The 18,137-nt window shown below is 40.4% G+C and overlaps 2 protein-coding genes and 1 non-coding gene across 3 annotated transcripts; 1 reads left to right on the top strand and 2 right to left on the bottom strand.

The window, feature by feature from the left end:
• On the top strand, positions 1,098-1,171 carry TRNAI-AAU. Its single transcript has one exon. It is a non-coding gene; the product is annotated as a tRNA-Ile (tRNA).
• On the bottom strand, positions 4,518-6,239 carry LOC8071397 (peroxidase 4). Its single transcript, XM_002441658.2, has 3 exons — positions 5,744-6,239; positions 5,452-5,617; positions 4,518-5,096 (listed from the first exon to the last, which is right to left on the bottom strand). Exons 1-3 carry the CDS (start codon positions 6,170-6,172, stop codon positions 4,705-4,707), a joined length of 987 nt encoding a protein of 328 aa, XP_002441703.1. The 5' UTR covers positions 6,173-6,239; the 3' UTR covers positions 4,518-4,704.
• On the bottom strand, positions 14,828-17,930 carry LOC8155490 (peroxidase 4). The gene is made up of 4 exons (XM_002489001.2): positions 17,573-17,930; positions 16,884-17,393; positions 16,656-16,821; positions 14,828-15,412 (listed from the first exon to the last, which is right to left on the bottom strand). Exons 2-4 carry the CDS (start codon positions 17,286-17,288, stop codon positions 15,021-15,023), a joined length of 963 nt encoding a protein of 320 aa, XP_002489046.1. The 5' UTR covers positions 17,289-17,393; positions 17,573-17,930; the 3' UTR covers positions 14,828-15,020.

Below are 18,137 nucleotides of genomic sequence, written 5' to 3'. Positions count from 1 at the left end.
CGACTTATATAGGATTGGGATAGGGAGTGGTGTGACGCATTGATAATTGTGTGAAATAAAGAATAGATGATGAAAAAAAATTCTCTTGTACATAATAGAGTATAGATACAAATAGATATAGTTGGCATGATTTTGACTAAAAAAATCATTCTGAATCCTACGTGCAATTATATCTATCAAAGTCTCAACAATATACCTTTTATATTGAACAAGTAACTGGTGCATTTAGTCTAGACTCTAGAGTTTAATCACAGATGCCAACAACTACAATACTAAACTGACTGATGATATACTAAAATTGACTAAGAAAAGTAAAAAACACTATTTCAAAAATCATTTTTTAGAGATATATAGCCGGATTAATATAGGTGGAGTGCCACCTCTAGAAATGGTGAGACGGACCTAGGAATACTTCCGCCTTCGTTAATGATATCTCTTGTTAATTATTAATAGAGGCATTCTTTTTCCTAGCTAGTTATCATAATCACTTTGTTTAAGGATTAACAGAGACAATCATCCAGCAAAGCAACCACTTAACAAATAGGTGGCCATATTAGGAAGACTAACTCTTTTAATCGTTTAACAGAGGCAATCAGATAATAAAGACCACACACTATTGATGGTAGGTGTTCAGTTTTTAGAGATAACCACATTCCTTTGTGAGGTGGGCGATTTCACATCAATGATCTCGGTATATCTTTTCACTTTTGCATTGGAATGCATGCTTAATCAGAGTGACTCAAGATAGGTAAGTCACTCTAGACTACTTATATATGGATTAGAAATAAATTTCTCCATATCTCTTTTTCCTTTTTTTTCTAGGATAATACACTTTTTCTATAAAAAAAAATAGATTTAGCCAAGCGGATTTGAACCATTGTAGACATATCGTCAACAAAATTATAATCGATCTCCCATAACCACTCAGGACATCCACTTAGGAAAAATGTATTTTATGCCTTTTGATAATATATGGATTGACCTCGTTTTTAAATACTTTCTACCACATGGGATAGAAACAAACACGTTTCTAGGGGGACATGCTTTGGTTGTGTAGGTACTAACAATAGATGTCTATTATAGCACAACCCTCAACTGGCCTATTAGCTCAGTTGGTTAGAGCGTCGTGCTAATAACGCGAAGGTCGCAGGTTCGAGACCTGCATGGGCCATGTATATGTGGCAGGCATGGAACTGACAGACTGCTGCCGCGCTCATTTGTTTGAATTTTTTCTCATTGTTTTTTTTTCTGCATCACAGTGGCAGGCATGGAACTGACAGACTGCTGCCGCGCTCTACTACCAAAAATAATCGGTTTCAGCTACTGCTGCATCACTCAACAATATGAGAGTACACTGCTGACGGGCCTTGTTTAGTTCGTAAAAAAATTTGGTTCAGAGTACTGTAACATTTTTGTTTTTATTTGACAAATATTATCCAATTATGGACTAATTAGACTCAAAAGATTCATCTCATGGTTTACAGATAAACTGTGCAATTAGTTTTTATTTTCATCTATATTTAATGTTTTATACATATGTCGTAAGATTTGATATAACGGAAAATCTTAAAAAAAAATTGGTTTTTAGGGTGAACTAAACAAGACAGTAGGAAAAATAAAGAGGTGGGTAGGAACGAGGAAGTAGATGGGTCTCGCCACCCTGCTCCTATCAGAGGCCGGCCACACCATCCTTATCTAGATCCCGGTGACACACAAAAGTGTCTCGAGATAGATTTTGAATATCTCCAATAAACTATTTCCATCATATATATTTATGTTGGTTGTCTAATGGCGCAATAAAATATTAAAAAAATCACGCGGAGAAGAAAGCGAGCCTAGGCAAGTGAGGCCAGTCGGCCTGGTCGGCTCCGCTCTCCAGTCGGCTAAGCCGACCCCCATACCACCCAAAGCAGGTTGTCTAAGCCCGCAAAAGTCGGCTTAATCAACTCTTTGGCCCCTCCAGTCAGCTTAGTTCCTGCTGATTCCGATTCGGTTTGTTTCCAAATCATTTTTTGGCAAGTTTTTGGCGTGGAAAATTTGGAGAACGCATTTTGGACTTGTTTTTACTAAGATAAGATCACCCTCCTCTATATATATATGACAAGATCATGGTTGATTAAGTTCTCAACTATCTAGTGATCAAAAAAATCAATCTACTACACCCTTTACCCATTTTCCATTCCCTATTGTTGTTTATCCCGTCTCCTAGAGAGACTCAGCGGCGTTCTAGGCGGCCTTGTTGCTCCTAGGACACCCTCCACATGCTCTTTCCCGACAGGTCTTTCTGGGAAAAGTTCATGAGTCTATCCAAGCCAAGAATAGGTTCAACATCATCGGCCTAACCGGTCTCTAGAACAGTTTCGTCGATCACGATGTGTTCTTGCTACGTTGAAGGTTGTGTCCAACCTCTTTAGGCGTGCTAGCCCCTACTGGTGTATGATCTGGTTCCCCTCCGATGTCAATAAGTTTTTTGGCGAAGAAGAAGAAGAGCAAGATTCAATCCACTAGTGACATGGTAGGCAAAGGTGATGATGATAAGACCAATCCCAACAATGCCCTTAGATATTACACATTCCCAACAATACCCTTAAATATTTAGGTGAACCACTTAACCCTAGGGGCATAATGGTCCAACTTGAGATAGAAAGAATCCGACACCACACACTCTTCATGACTTTGCTTTGCCTCGATGCAAACTTTGCAATGACACACCACATGTCGCCTCCAGTTCCCATAGGAACTCCAACAGGGTTTTGAGGCCCAAACCTGAAAACCGTCCAGCCGGTGGTTTTGGGGTCCAGACCACCAAACCACCCGGATCGGAGAAGCATATCTGCCATGCCTCCTCCGCTCTCTCGATATGTGTCATTGTCATTCTCAGCAGCTCGATCACCAAGTCCTCCAGCACCCCCACATGACTTGATCAACCGACGTCTTGACTTGGTCAACACGATCAACTCCTCCTCATGTGCTCTTGATTGTTAATGTCCCCAAGTATTAGCCATTGTACCAAGATCAATCTTTCAGCCATCTTAGTCCCTCAGTGCAAGCCTCATATCCGTCATTCACTGATCCCAATCCATTGGCACGGTATGTCCCTACTTGACTTTCTCCATGTCCGTTGATCGTCTCCATGCTCCACACGTGCAGACCAACATAATCAAGAGACATGTTGCCCACACATACTCACACCATGGTTAGTCTCCAAACTCAACCAAAGCCGATCATCTCCCACAATCACTCATCACCAATTTTTGCATATCAACCTTCTTGCTTTGCTTTGTCGCTGTCACGCAAATTAAGTTAGACCAAGAAGCACGCAGTTGGACTTCATCGACCAGCACAGTACTGGCAAGAGAAACTAAGACATGGATGCAGCGAGATTCGGGTACAACATATCACAGTAGTCTTACTGCTCGATCTTGAATCAGTTAGCAAGAAAAAAATCACATAATAATTAAAAAACAATGTTACTATATCGTCTTTTAGAGCATCTTTATTAGCTTTATAGTATACTATATGTGTTCGATCAAACAATTGTAAATAAAAACAAGATTTAGTGCAATTGAGCTGCCGGAGAGAGAGCCTTAGTTCTTGGCATGCAAAAAGTCAGAACTTTTACAATGGTTGTTAGAAAATGGACGGCTCACGACGACGGCTAAAAAGACAGAGGAACCAAGAGAAACAAATTTAGAAGGCACTGGGAGGAACCAAGTGCATATTAAATGGTGGGACCATATACACCCAGTGCATACTAAAATTGGTGGAATCAACATCTGAAAATAGGTAAAAAAATCTATTTTCGAATTTTTTATGAGTAATTGAGGGTAGAAGAGGAAACCTATACTTAGAATAGTATAGGGTAGAAGAGGAAATCTATACTTCGAATTTGTTATAGTCTCTTCACGTATAATTTGTTGAACAACCACACCAGCCCGCCCCCTCTCTCAGTTTGCTCTGTTGTTCTTACTCTCTGTGTGCTGCGGTGGCGGGCGAGGTTGAGGTTGATGTTGAGGATGAGGGTGGCGGCGAGGGCGACGGTGAGGCGGCCACGCCTTAAGACGGACCAGCACGACAGCCTCGCGGATGCGGACCTGCTCGCGTCCTTCACCGGCGACGGCTAGGGCTTGTGCGTAGCCTCGTGTCCTTCGATGTCGCCACGGTGGGGTTCTGGTGCGCGTGGGCGAGGGGTGCCGGGGGAGGAGGGAGGACAGACTGGTGCTGCCAAGGGCAGGCTGGCGACGGTGGCGCCGAGCGATGGTGAGGGTGACGGCGAGGCGGTCGCGGCTTAAGGCGGACCAACACGGCAGCCTCGTGGGTGCGGACCTGCTCGCGTCCTTTGGGCACGCGTGGGTTCGAGTGCGGGTTGGGACCAGTGGCGTGGGAAGAGAAAGCCGCAATTACCATATTAACCTTCCTCTCATAAAATTAATTAGCACTAATTAATTGTTTAGGAACCAAGAAGTACCCTCAACCACCGTAAAAGAGCTCGCAAAAAGTATAACAGGCTCAAGAAAAAGGTTGTATACAAAACAAATGATATATCACTACTTATTTAAACAAACATACATAAGCTCAACAAATTAGTACACCATAATAATGACTTCATAGTTTTGTAAAAAATGGAAGGATTACAAACTTGAAATAAAGTAGGACGTTGTTGAAAATCCTCAACAGATATAGATAGCTAGTGTGCACTGCCTCTTAATTAATCCTTCTGCAGTTCTTCCTGATCTCCCCGTTGGAGCCGGTCAATGGCATGATGTCACCCATTTTGATCATGCCAGTCACAAAGTCCGCAAAGAACGCGCTCTGGCTACTAACGTATGATTGGACTTGCGCATCGGTTGATCCACCATTGAAGAGCTCTTGGTCAGAGTGTAGAATCCCCTTCTTGTAAACAAGGTTCTTGTAGTAGTTGTTCTCAAAGACAGTTGGGGTTTGAAGGTCTAGAGGCGCCAAATTATTGTCACCTGAACCTGAGGTCCTAGGGCAAACCGATTGCCTTGATCTTGCGAAGCTGCCGTCGATGTTGGTGTCATTGTATATGTGGGCTCTGAAGTTGGTGCAGCGTGCTAAGCCAATGGTGTGGGCTCCTGGCAAAAGAGGCAAAGCGACACATACATGAAAATATTTAGTGACTTAGATTTGGAGCGAATTGAACATGATACGTACAAAGTTACAAAATGGAGTGGAGGAAATGAATGATCTATACTATACCACTTAATTTAATCTAGCACATAAACTTATCTCCCAAATATCTATGTTGAGCTAGTGGTTGAGAAACAGTGTGGAGAATTATATCTCCAAATTAAGTTGAGAGACAAAGTTCTTCGAAAAAAAAAATGAGAGACAAAGTTTTCTTGGAGATTTAGCATTGCATTTATTTACAGCTAGTAGTTAATTACCACGTACTGTCGTAGTGGGAATATTGTATAATAAAATACGCACCAGATAGCGCGACCATGTCCTTTTGGGAGAGGCCTTGCGCGGCGAAGAGCGAGGTGAGGTTGACGAGGCCCGACGTCGGCGGCGGGATGTTGTTGTTGGCGCCGCTGAAGCTCGCCGTCCTCGAGTCCCTCCTCCCGACCTTGACGTCCCAGCTCGGACCACCCAGCTGCATGTGTCAGTGTGCATGCAATGCATCCATCAGTTGCAGGTTCAGTCTCATGCATCTTTCTAGCTCTGAAAGTGATTCAAATTAAGAATATATACTACAAGGGCGGCTAGCTAGTAGGCTTACGATGACGACGCTGTCTCTTGCGGCGATGGCGAGGATGTCAGCGCAGGAGACGACGCCGGGACAGACCTTGTCGACGGCGGACTTGATGGCGTCGATGACCTCGAATCCTCTGGCGGAGCCGTTGTTGGGGTTGGCCATCTTCTCGCCCTGGAAACTGGGCGTGTCATCCAGCAGCAGCGAGGCGTCGCAGCCCTGGACGAAGCAGTCGTGGAAGAAGAGGCGGAGGATGGAGGCGCCCATGCGCTGCTCCCTGGCGATGGCGGCCTGCAACACCGACCTGACGGCGTCGTACACGCCGGGACACGAGTGGGAGTAGAAGCTGGTGCACAGCTGCGCCGACGAGGTGCCGGTGCCGGCCAGCAACACAAGAAGCAAGAGGACAGCGATGACGCCTGATCTGCCGCCGCTCGGGGCTGATGGAGCAGCCATCTCGTACACAAGCTAGCTAGTCTAGCCTCCCGAGTGCAGGGAGGTGTATTGCTTGCAGGTGGAGGTAGCTAGCTTGCTGGGGAACATGGACATCAGGACATCCATATTTATAGCAGGAACTCCTGGACTCAGTCCGTGGACTTATCCGGTGGTTGGTTGGAGGTGTTAAAATTTAGCGAATATTGTAGTTTTTTTATTTTATTTGATAACTAGTGTTTAATTATAGACTAACTAAGCTTAAAAAATTTGTCTCCGTATTTTTAGTTTCGTAAATAGTTTAAATAATATATTTAGGTCTTGTTTAGTTCTTCTTAAAAGCCAAAAACTTTTCAAGATTATCTGTCACATCGAATTTTACGGCATATGTATGGAGCATTAAATATATATTAAATAAACTAATTATATGGTTTGCCTGTAATTTGCGAGATAAATCTTTTGAGACTAATTAGTTCATACTTGGACAATAATTAACACATACAAATGAAAGTGCTATAGAGTCCCAAAAAGTTTTCATAAGGAAACTAAATAAGGTCTTAGTACTCCATGCATATGTCCAAATATTTGATGGGATATGTGCTAAAAAAAATCAGCACAAACCAAACCGGGCCTAAGTCTGTTAGTATAAGCTTGAAGCTAGCTAGGCAGTATATAGCAAGCACTCCATGCATGCATGAATGCATAAATATATATATATATATATATATATATATGATTAGGTAAATCACCGGCTTCACATCACTACTATGTAGGACTTCGATCGACGAGTTGAAAAGCCGACAATCAAGGTTGCTTGCCCAACAGCAATGCAACACTACCGGAGAGCCGGCCTTTGCCGTGTGTCCGCCCGTTTGCCGTGAGCAACACACGGCAAAGGTCGAGTTTGCCGTGTGTCTAATCCAAGCACACGGCAAACGCTAGGCACACGGTATATCTGTCCTTTGCCGTGTGTTGCACACGGCAAACACCAGACACACGGCGAACTCAAACTTTTGCCGTGAGCAACACACGGCAAAAACAGGACACACGACAAAAGCTAACCTACGCTAACGCCCACCTCCAGCCGTCAACGTTTGCCGTGTGCGGCCGTTAGGCACACGGCAAAGCCTGGGTTTGCCGTGTGCTTGAGGCTGGCACACGGCAAACACAAACTTTGCCGTGTGCCACGGGTGCGACACACGGCAAATAATTTATCTTTTTTTTCAGTTTTTGTCCTCCAAATTTTTTATTCTCTACACATTCACCATTTGTAACTCCATACTCAAATTTCATAAAATTTGAAACATGTTTGCTATATTTTACAATTAACATTATTTATTTTTATTTTTCCGGTTACGTTCAAATTTGAACTACGAGTCAGTGAAATAGTTGGAAAAAAATATCAAAAAAATAATATTCATGTTACCCAACCCTGTTTGAGAACACACATTCGAAACGGAAATGACTTTTGAATGCCGTGGTTAGGAGACACGACGCGGAACGTGTGTCGGTACATTTCGAAAATTCTAATAAATACTATTTTATTCCGTAAATCCTGAAACTTATACATATGTCATGTTATCATACATAGAGGCCATAAAAAAAGTTTGGAAAGATTTCGAACAAGTTGTCATGTATGATGTATAGAAACCAGACAATCTTCGAAGAAGTTCCATAGAGATATGAGTGAAGAAGCATGAGTTGGAGTAGATTTGACTTTTATATTTGAATTTGATTTTAAAACTTTTTCTATAGGCACTGCACCATATAGGTTGTGTCGTGTCCAAGTTTAGAAATTTTTTGGAATTGTTTACTATTTCTTAATTATTTTCAGCATTTTAATTGAAAATTTTAAATTTTCAATTTTTAAAATAACCTCGGATGGAAAAACTCTCTAAATAAACTTTGTAGATCTCAAAAAGTTATGAAACTTTGTAGTTGACAACTTTTTATTTTGGAATCATCTTGTCATGCAAAAACTACGTTTGAATTTCTCAAATTTGAAATTTAAATTTTGTAAACGACCTCGGATGAAGAAACTCCCTAAATGAAAATTGTAGATCCCAAAAAGTTATGAAACTTTGTAGTTGACAACTTTTTGATTTGAAATTATTTAGGACCTCAAATTATCAATTTACACATAATTTGATATAATATTTGAGCAACCGAAATGCAATATAAACAGAAGTCATAGTGTGGTGCAGTGGCTAAGAGTGAAGAAACACGAGAGGGAGGTCATAGGTTCGAATCTCATGGGCCGCAAAAAAGTTCAAGACTTTAAATTTTTTTCGTTGGGGTTTGCCGTGTGCCCAACCCTGGCACACGGCAAACATTGAGACTTCGCCGTGTGTCTACATGGTGACACACGGCAAACCCTGCCGTTAGGCCGTCTCCCACCGTTCGTTATCTTTTCTTTGGGCACACGGCAAACATTGAGACTTTGCCGTGTGTCTACATGGTGACACACGGCAAACCCTGCCGTTAGGCCGTCTCCCACCGTTCGTTATCTTTTCTTTGCCGTGTGTCAAGATTGACTCACGGCAAAGTTTCGCCGTGTGCCCATAATTTGGCCGTGAGTAAAAATAGGATTCACCGTGAAAGAGTTTGCCGTGTGTTCTTTGCCGTGAGCAACACACGGCAAAGCCTTCGCCGTGTGTAATTTGGGCTTTGCCGTGTGCGCCAAACACACGGCAAACCCCTGCTGTCCGGTAGTGCAAGGATCGGAATCACTCGCGCCTTTCACATTGCTACTGTGTATGTATGGAGACTGTCTGTACTTTAGGAAAGCGTGCAAGCATGGAGTTTTGCTTTTAGTCAATCCGACGTATGTTGTATTGTCTCCAAGCAATGCAACAAATAGAAACACGGTTTGATAAAAGTTACCCTAGCAACCCGGCCTACCCGTGCATAGCGTCCTAATAGGAACGGTTCGGCGAAGCTACGACTCCTACCCAGTATTTAATTTATTTCCGCTGAACTGATCAAGATTTTGATCATCTAGCTATCAACAGTTGCAGATATATGGATGGAACCATTCAGAGACAGAATTACATATCTGCTCACATCAGCATTCAGAGCGAGGCTCCTTCTGCACATTGTGCTACCATGCATAGTCCATACTCGATCAGAAGCATTCTCAGAGGCCAAGGGTCAAACATATCTACTCACATCACCATCATGGAAATAATTCAGAGACATGCTTGGCACTGGTAGTGTGGCTGCCTTGGAGAGAACTATGTTCATACTTGTATTTAATAATAAACTATACAATTTGACTACGCTCCATCAAGATCACATATAATAGTACATTTCCAAACAACTCTCTCTCTCTCCCTGGTACTGTAAATATGGAAATATCTGTTTGTATGTTTTGTTGCCCTCATTTATTTTGTTTGTCAGACTAAATCTATGAAAAGGAGTCAAACAGCCGCCCCAACCTTCCAGAGATGCATGCATGTTGTGGATGTTTTGCTTGCAAGAGTTGTTGTGAATATATACTGAATAGGACAAGCATATAAGCCCTCAAGGTCAGAGCAGTAGGTGTTGTGAAGAAGCTTAATTTAATTTGCATGTATTATGTATATATATTGCCTGGACGAGGACTTTGTATTTTGACTTTTGAGTACACAGTAGATTCACAATAATTTTACAAGAATGTCGACAAGAGTCCACTGAATTTTCCATGCTACAAGGAGGCAGGCGTGCAGTTCACGCATCCAACAACCCAGTTGCGACCCAAGTCGTTCGAGTACCAAAATTTTTTCATTTCAGCAGTTCTAGCTGCTATGCTCTCCATCTTGCTTCTAAATAAAGCGATCGAGAATATTCAAAGGAGAAGGTTCCAAATGCAATGCTGCCTACTTTTCAATATAGAGACCATTTTGATCGAGGATGATATATATTATTTAAGTAATACAAGTATGTATAGCTTCGCTGAAAATATGTTTTAGGCATTTCTACTCACATTAATTAAAGAGAGAAGGTGGGTCGCCACCAAACAACTATGACAAAACACTAACCTAAATCAAAGTTGCTTATTGTTGCGGTCTCTAATTTCTTTACACAAGCCCATATGCATCAACCCATGCTCCGGTACGGCCTAGAATTTTATGTTACATAAGTATTAAAAGTTTCTGTGAAGAAAAAAATTAGTAGATAGAACAATCAGAATTGCTTATATTTTTTATTATCTCCCTCTTTCTCTCATTATTTCTTAACAAAAATACCCATTATTTATATACTCTATATTATGTTCGTGGTTGTGATAATTATCAGTGACACTATTTTTATTTACATGTGTTTAGTTCAAATCGTAGCTTAAGTAGTTATGGCTCTGGTTATTACATCCTTATTTTTATTATAATGGATCAAATTTTGATCTTATTAGTTATTGCAATTTTTATCCACATGTTAAGTTGATATTGTGCTTCTAGTATATTTTATTTACAATTTCCATTTTATATGTTTTATTTAACAATGGACATGATTGTAGGTCTTGTACTCTTAGTCACTAAAGCAACACAAACAATTATTTTGCCATGCAACATAGCACTTAGATGTTGGATTTCTTCTATGAAAGGATTGTATGTGTAGTATAAAAAAATGAATGCTTAGTATTGATAAGTCATAATGTTTCAGTTAAAATGTATAAAATTATCTAAATAACATCTCAAATTTATCATATAGCATTTGTGGGATAATTGAAATGAAAATTTAGGGGCTTACTATAAATTATGTTTTATAATAGCAAGTGTTGGTTATTTAAAAGTAAATTTAGGGGTTACTTTATGTTTTTTAGAACCATAGATGTGGGCAATTTTTTAGGAAATAGAATAGATCTGATAACTACATAAAAATATAGATCCAAAAGCTTATTATTGGCAATTTTGATTACGAGTCTACAAATTGATAGTGAAATTATTCTAATTTCTATGAGAATTTCTAGGGTTTATATTTTTCCTATTGTGTCATGTGAGGATTAACGTGGAGGCTCTATTGAAGACCTCCTAACGTTGAGGCTCTCTTAATTGAAGACCTCCAGTTAGGAGTATTAAGATTCTAATAACATGCAACTCATATACATGCACATGCTCTTATCTTTGCCTTGTTGTCATACACTTTACTTACCAATTCTTTTATACACTTTTTCATCCCTATTCTTAGTGTTCTCCTCTATGTGGGTTTTCTATGTGTTAGTCGAAATCTTAACATATGTGTTTGATGCATAGATATGATCATTGCACCATGCTTACATGTGTATGTGGTGTGAATGCTGAGTTGCTAACACAAGTCATGTATATTTACTTGAGTTAGTTTCCAAATTTGAAAATTTTAAAATTGATAATTTATAAGGAAAATTGATAATTACAATTCATATATATAAGTAGTTTGAGGTATTTTCATTAATGACATATGTATGTAAGCTAAAAGAAAACTTGGCAAGAATCAATTCAAGATATTTTTAGTAAGACCAAAGGTGAGTAATTTATATGCAAATTTAGGATTTACTTTAGATTATTTTAATAGAAGCGTAAGAGGAAGTTATTATAAATATTAATAGTGATGGAGATGCCTAATGTAGATATTTTTACTTTATATTATCTTTCGCACTGGAGGTGGTCAATTTAGATCGAGATTAAGGTGTTATTCTAAAACTTTTTGTAATTACATAGGTGAGGAGGCCTATTCCTTTAATTATTTTTAGATACAAATTTAGGGGTTTCTTTAGAGTATATTTCATATGGCATGGATGTATAATTTTTTTTAAAAAAAATAGGTGACTAATTTAGGTGATTGAAATATATATATGCATGGTGTTAATTTAGAGTATTTTGATAATTGAGAGATAGGTATCGTTTAGAAAACATAATAGACATAATGCTATTATCAATAACGATTAATGTACAAAATCAACAAACAACTATTTCTAATTGTGTTGTGAGAATTTTCAAGGATTTTTCTTTATTTCAGAGCATATAAGAGTGACCAATCAGTAACGTCTCAACATCCATATTTACATAGGGATTCCCTTAGTTCTCAAATGTGGAATATGAGCGAGTGGCTTGTTTGGATCTAGACAACATCCTTTGACAAGTTTGGAGATCGAGATGAAGTCCTAGGACAAGTGTGGGGAGCTGAAATGGCATTTTGGGAGTAGAACCATGGTGACATCCCATGACAATGCAATTTTGTAGACTTGAAAATGACATGGCAATACAACTATTTCTACTCATCCCTAAGCTTGAGCCTCGTAGTTGTGAAGCTCTCTCGATGTACTCATACGAGGCAAATGTTCTGCAGCCCAACCATGGCTATGTCCATCTACTCTCTCCAACCAAATACAAGAATTTCTCATTTTAGAACCAGCAGTAAGCCAAATGTACCCTTCACCATGTAGCCAACATGACTCATTTTTTAGATAAGGGAACCAAGATGACTCATAATTGGCTTAATTGTTGGCCAGATGTTGGGCTAATTGTTGCCTTCTGTAAATGTGTTTTTATTGTTGCACATATCACAACAAATTAGTGTCAATCACGAGTTGAGCAACAAGGTGATTTTCATGGTATCAATTAATTAATTGTGGGGGTAGATATATGTTTGAATTCTGGTAAGTGCTTATATTTTGAGACAAATTCACTAAATGCTATAAATGTTTATACTTTGGTATGGACGGAATAGAACAATGAGAAATTGAAACATTAACTCACAAAATAAAGGTATTTCCTTCTAAAGTTAGCATCAGGCACACTTGACCCCAAAACCACTTTATATACAAAGGCCGCCATTAAGTACATGTCTTTTTTCAGTAGGATTGATATTTAGTTTGATTTAATTTGTTCCATTTCTTGAGGAAGCTTTTTATACCTTATACTTTCCCCCCTTTTTTCGCATGTCAACAAATAAGCCAGTGCTTACATCATAGCAGTGCAAGCAGCTGATTAGAGAATGCAAAAAAAGATTAGTCAGAGCCCTTAGTCAGAACAATCAGCTAGATTGGAGCGATACCGAACCCATGGACAAGGAGAAAGCCAAGATTGCTGACTCCTGCAGGTACGTTGTAGCTGGCAGCTGCGGAAAAATCAGCAACACATACATGACCTAGCCATACTATGATTGAGCCAACTATCCTATTTTTGTATCTGATTGACTGAAGGAATTGAACAAGCACCAGTGATCAGCTCTCCTGATTTCTGTGTTTGAGTGTTTGACAAATTTCATTCCTTCTTATATCTGTGTTCAGCTCGAACTCAAACATGGTTACTTAATTTGCTAGGTAGCTTGTGAATGTATCTATAACAACAAAGATTTTTGAAAAATAAAAAAAAGGGAAAGAGGGGTGATCCGGTAATTTTCAGGAATCTTAACAATTGAGATACTGTTCTCCATAAACTCTATTTAAAATTGCAGCCGTAATTTCAGGCTTATACTCACTTCTTAATCTTTGTTTTGAGTCCACCATGCAATCACAAGCAGCAACATACCTGCAGCTCTACAATATAGCGCATGATAAGCTGCATTTGATGACGGACCTTTTAAACTGGATCAAGTTGGATTAGCTTTCTTGTTTGTGATGAAATAACACCAAGCATCAATATGAAAAAAATGCAAAATAAGCGAGGATGAATATCAGTTTATAGTAAGCAAAAGTGGCGTCCGAGTCCAAACCTATCATTCTTGTCAAAGATAATAACTTTAGAGACACTATGTTTGACAAAGATGGGACTACAATCGCACCCTAACACCTATGCATAAATAATAAAGCTGTAGTCAAAGGTTTTAGCTTTGTGTTTTAGTTTTATTTTACTTTTCTAGCTAAGCCGCCCAAGCTATGATGCTATATAAATATATATAACTCCAGTTGCATTGTATCAATTAAGATGGAGATTTCACCATGGGAAAAACCGTCGCGTATATGAGATGTCATCGCAACACTGATACAAATTCACGTATAATAACAGACAAACCAATCACTTACATGAAAAAGTTTATGCTACACAAATTCACATATGACAGATAGAAATTCACATAAGTGAAAAGTTTCTGCTACTTAATTTATTTTTCTGATGAAACAAGTTTCACACATGCATGAACGTATTTATAGTGATTAATTCCAAAATATTAGATTCTGACTTAAAGCCCTACTTTTTTTCAATGACCTTAATTACGCGGACATTCAAATGTAAAATCTGTTCAAGAATGGGGCCAGAACATAAAATCTTATCCTTGTGCGCCTAATAACTGCTATATATATAACTAACCATGAAGATATCTAGTTATAGTGGTCAATTGTTGTTAAACAAACTATATATATATATATATATATATATATATATATATATATATATATACACTACTCTCTCTGCACAAGTGCATACACATGTACAGTATATATGCTTTGTTATTAGTTTAGCGGAAATCTTGTCATGCCAAATACCGTAAGTGATTCTCCATACCGGAGAGTGTAGCATGTATCATCAAACTGGTTCGTGACCTGAAAGTCAGCGATTTTTGGCCACCAGCAGGCACTTGACAATCTGGATTGCTGCTTGGTCAGGCGAGTTTATCTAAATACTCAACCTAACAGGCTCTGAATGTGAACAAACTGCAGACGTTGTTATAGTCCTTCCGCAATGCATTATATATAAAATAGTAATTCAAATAAAAAAGAATGAAAAGTAGACAAAAGTGATACATTTATTATTGATGAAACAAACCGACATGTGATGAGAACACATCGATACAACACAATGACTTCACAATTTTGCAAAAAGAAAAAAAAGAATAGAAATAAGAGAAATAAAGCCATGAAGTTGCTCAACACGTACATATGACTGAAGAAAAAGCCTCAATATTCTCCCAATCCTCTCAGTTAATTAATCCTTCTGCAGTTCTTCCTGATCTCCCCAGCGGAGCCCGTCAACGGTGTAATGTCACCCATCTTGATCATGCCAGTCACAAAATCTGCAAAAAACGCGCTTTGGCTACTAACATATGATTGCACTAGCGCGTCGGTGGCGCCACCGTTGAAGAGCTCTTGGTCAGAGTGTAGGAGCCCCATGTTGCTAACAAGGTTCTTGTAGTAGTCGTTCTCAAAGACGGTTGGTGTTTGAAGGTCCAATGGTGCCAAGTTGTTGTCACCTGTTCCTGAGGTGCTAGGACAACCTGATTGCCTTGTCCTTGCAAAGGCTCCGTCGACGTTGGTGTCGTTGTAGATGTGGTCTCTGAAGTTGGTGCAGCGTGCTTGGCCTATGGTGTGAGCACCTATAGTAGCAAAATTAAGAAGCAAACAACATAAGGAGGACATAAATTATACTATATTATTCAAATATTTCAATTAATGTCTTAGGGGAAATGAGTGGGCGCGAACACGTACACTGAACCTTTTTAATTTTTTTTTATTTTTTTTGCAAGAAGATTGGTCACCTACGCTAGTACGTTAGCTCTACTTAACAAAAAAAAAATCAAAACATGCATGTGGTTCGTAGTTTTTGTAAATATATAAGAAAAAAAGAGGTCTCAAGAAAGAAATGCTACAGAAAGAAGTATTGATTCTCTATTTGTGAAGCGACACACAAAATGACCATTATTTAATTTGTGGTTCCAGTTCATTGTAATCTAGCTAGGGAATATCGACTAAACAACTTTAATTTATTTAGGCTTCATTTAGTACAAAATCAGCATCGAATGAAGATACATGATGGGGCAGAAATGATGTTTCAACCAGACGCATACAATTCGTGGAAGTTGCCATATTGTCGCCAGGTTTATAATTAATAACATGCAAAAGCATGAAGCTTTTCTGTAGCACACAAAGATTTTCCTTCCTTCTAGAAATTAATTAAAGCCATATATATATACCGGCATCTCGTTGTCACCTTTGCAAACTTTATGTCATTTCATTGATTCGTTCCATCCTTATTATCTGTCTGTACCAACTCTCGTGCTATGCATGTATGCTATGCCATTAACCGACATCTGATGTTAGGTGAATATTCACCAATCAGCTGCAAGCGAAAGAGATCGAGTAGTATATAACTATATGTATATATGCATGTGAAGAAGAGATCGAGAAAGTTGTAAATCCAGCTTTGAAGTCAAAACTGAGCTATCAATTTCGTTGGTGTGAATATTGTGGTCGATCGTAGTGTCCTCCAGCTGTATTGTATTTATATAACCACTAAAGCTAGCTTATTAGCTTTATTTGACAAGTATGTATAGTGTTTTTTTTTTATCATTCTCTCATTCCACTACAGTTGATCTTTTCTAAAAGATGTCATCCATAGTTGAAATAAAACATAATGTCGTCTAAGTAGCAAGCAATATTGGTATAACAGTCATCAAGCAGTGTCTTTCTTTTCCTTGATCTTCGAAAAGCGTCCCATGGATGTATAAGAAATTTGCCGGACATGCATGTTTTTTGTATGCTGTTGCTGTTGCAATCTCAGTTAGTTTAATTACGAACAAGTTGGAAATTTGTAGCCTATAGGTAGCATGTCGTACGTACCAGAGAGCGCGACCATGTCCTTCTGCGAGAGGCCCTGCGCGGCGAAGAGCGATGTGAGGTTGGCGAGCCCCGACGTCGGCGGCGGGATGTTGTTGTTGGCGCCGCTGAAGCTCGCCGTCGTCGAGTCCCTTCTGCCGACCTTGACGTCCCAGCTCGGACCACCCAGCTGCATATCCACAGTTGCAGGTTCATGCATTCTCATCTGGAATGAAGTCGATGGGGGCTTACGATGACGACGCTGTCCCTGGCGGCGATGGCGAGGATGTCGGCGCAGGAGACGACGCCGGGGCAGACATTCTCGACGGCGGACTTGGCGGCGTCGATGACCTCGAAGCCTCTGACGGAGCCGTTGTTGGGGGTGGCCATCTTCTCGCCCTGGAAGGTGGCCGTGTCGTCCAGCAGCAGCGAGGCGTCGCATCCCTGGACGAAGCAGTCGTGGAAGAAGAGGCGCACGATGGAGGCGCCCACGCGCTTCTCGCTGTCGATGGCAGACTGCACCACCGGCTTCACCGCGCTGTACAGGCCCGGGCAGGAGCTGGAGTAGAAGCCCGTCGACAGCTGCGCCCACGAGGTGCCGGCCTGCAGGGCCATCGTCGTCGTCAGGAGCCAGAGAGCTATGCTCTGAGCAGCCATGGCGGTGTACAGTAGGCTGACCAGTGATGAGCTGTGTTACGTGTACTGCGCTAGCTAGTCACGCACAGCAAGAGATATGGAGCAGAGTCCCTGGAGATAGATGGCCTAGAGACGACAGTGATATTTATGTAAGAATTTTAGCCAATTTAACGAGTAATTTAATCCAGAAAAAAGCAACCGTGAAAATATTTGTGACATCATACAGGTGTGCATGTGATCCAGCGACATGAACATAGATGATATTAGCTATAAAAAATACAGTGAGAAATCGAGCGATTTCATACCCAGCGGCATCGAAGCCGTTCACGCTAGTCGACATAGCACTTTGCTGATGTAGACGTCCCACTCGATGCTGTGCAGTAATGTAGCAGTGACGATCCCGTGACCTTGCCGAGAACACCGGGAAGAAGACGTTGCAGCGGGATCACCACGAAGAAGACGTTGCAGCGAGTAGTCGTGCCGCGCCGCGACACTCCCCAAAAACGTGATCGCCGGTCTTCACCCGAGCAGGTGAACTCGTCGCCGACGTGCGTTCCGGAGGCTCCTACTCTTCCAAAACTTGTGCTCGCAAGGTCTGGAACGGGGAGACTATAGAACAGCAAGAACTTTGGTTCTGTATTTTTCGTGCATCTAGACCAGACGTAGAGCTGGGTATATATAGCTCCGCTCGGATGAGCAAGCGAACGGACACATGCATGAAGCGAACAGACGCATGAAGCAGTAGGCAATTAACGTTGGAATTGGTAACTCTCGTATTGATTTTGCCACTTGCCCATTAGTTAATGGAAACGGAAAGCATTTTCATAACTCACGTGCACTAGAGCTCTAATGGCAAGATAGAATACGTTA

Source organism: Sorghum bicolor, chromosome 8 (genome assembly GCF_000003195.3).
Source record: "Sorghum bicolor cultivar BTx623 chromosome 8, Sorghum_bicolor_NCBIv3, whole genome shotgun sequence".
Lineage (NCBI taxonomy): Eukaryota > Viridiplantae > Streptophyta > Magnoliopsida > Poales > Poaceae > Sorghum > Sorghum bicolor.
Note: the sequence above shows the minus strand (reverse complement) of the source record. Positions and strands in the feature narration are given on the sequence as shown.

Coding starts and splice junctions, on each gene's coding strand:
- LOC8071397 (XM_002441658.2), bottom strand. CDS start 6,172: ATGGCTGCTCCATCAGCCCCGAGCGGCGGCAGATCAGGCGTCATCGCT. Junction 5,618..5,743: donor CAAGAGACAGCGTCGTCATC/GTAAGCCTACTA, acceptor TGACACATGCAG/CTGGGTGGTCCGAGCTGGGA. Junction 5,097..5,451: donor GGACATGGTCGCGCTATCTG/GTGCGTATTTTA, acceptor CTCTTTTGCCAG/GAGCCCACACCATTGGCTTA.
- LOC8155490 (XM_002489001.2), bottom strand. CDS start 17,288: ATGGCTGCTCAGAGCATAGCTCTCTGGCTCCTGACGACGACGATGGCC. Junction 16,822..16,883: donor CCAGGGACAGCGTCGTCATC/GTAAGCCCCCAT, acceptor GTGGATATGCAG/CTGGGTGGTCCGAGCTGGGA. Junction 15,413..16,655: donor GGACATGGTCGCGCTCTCTG/GTACGTACGACA, acceptor TTGCTACTATAG/GTGCTCACACCATAGGCCAA.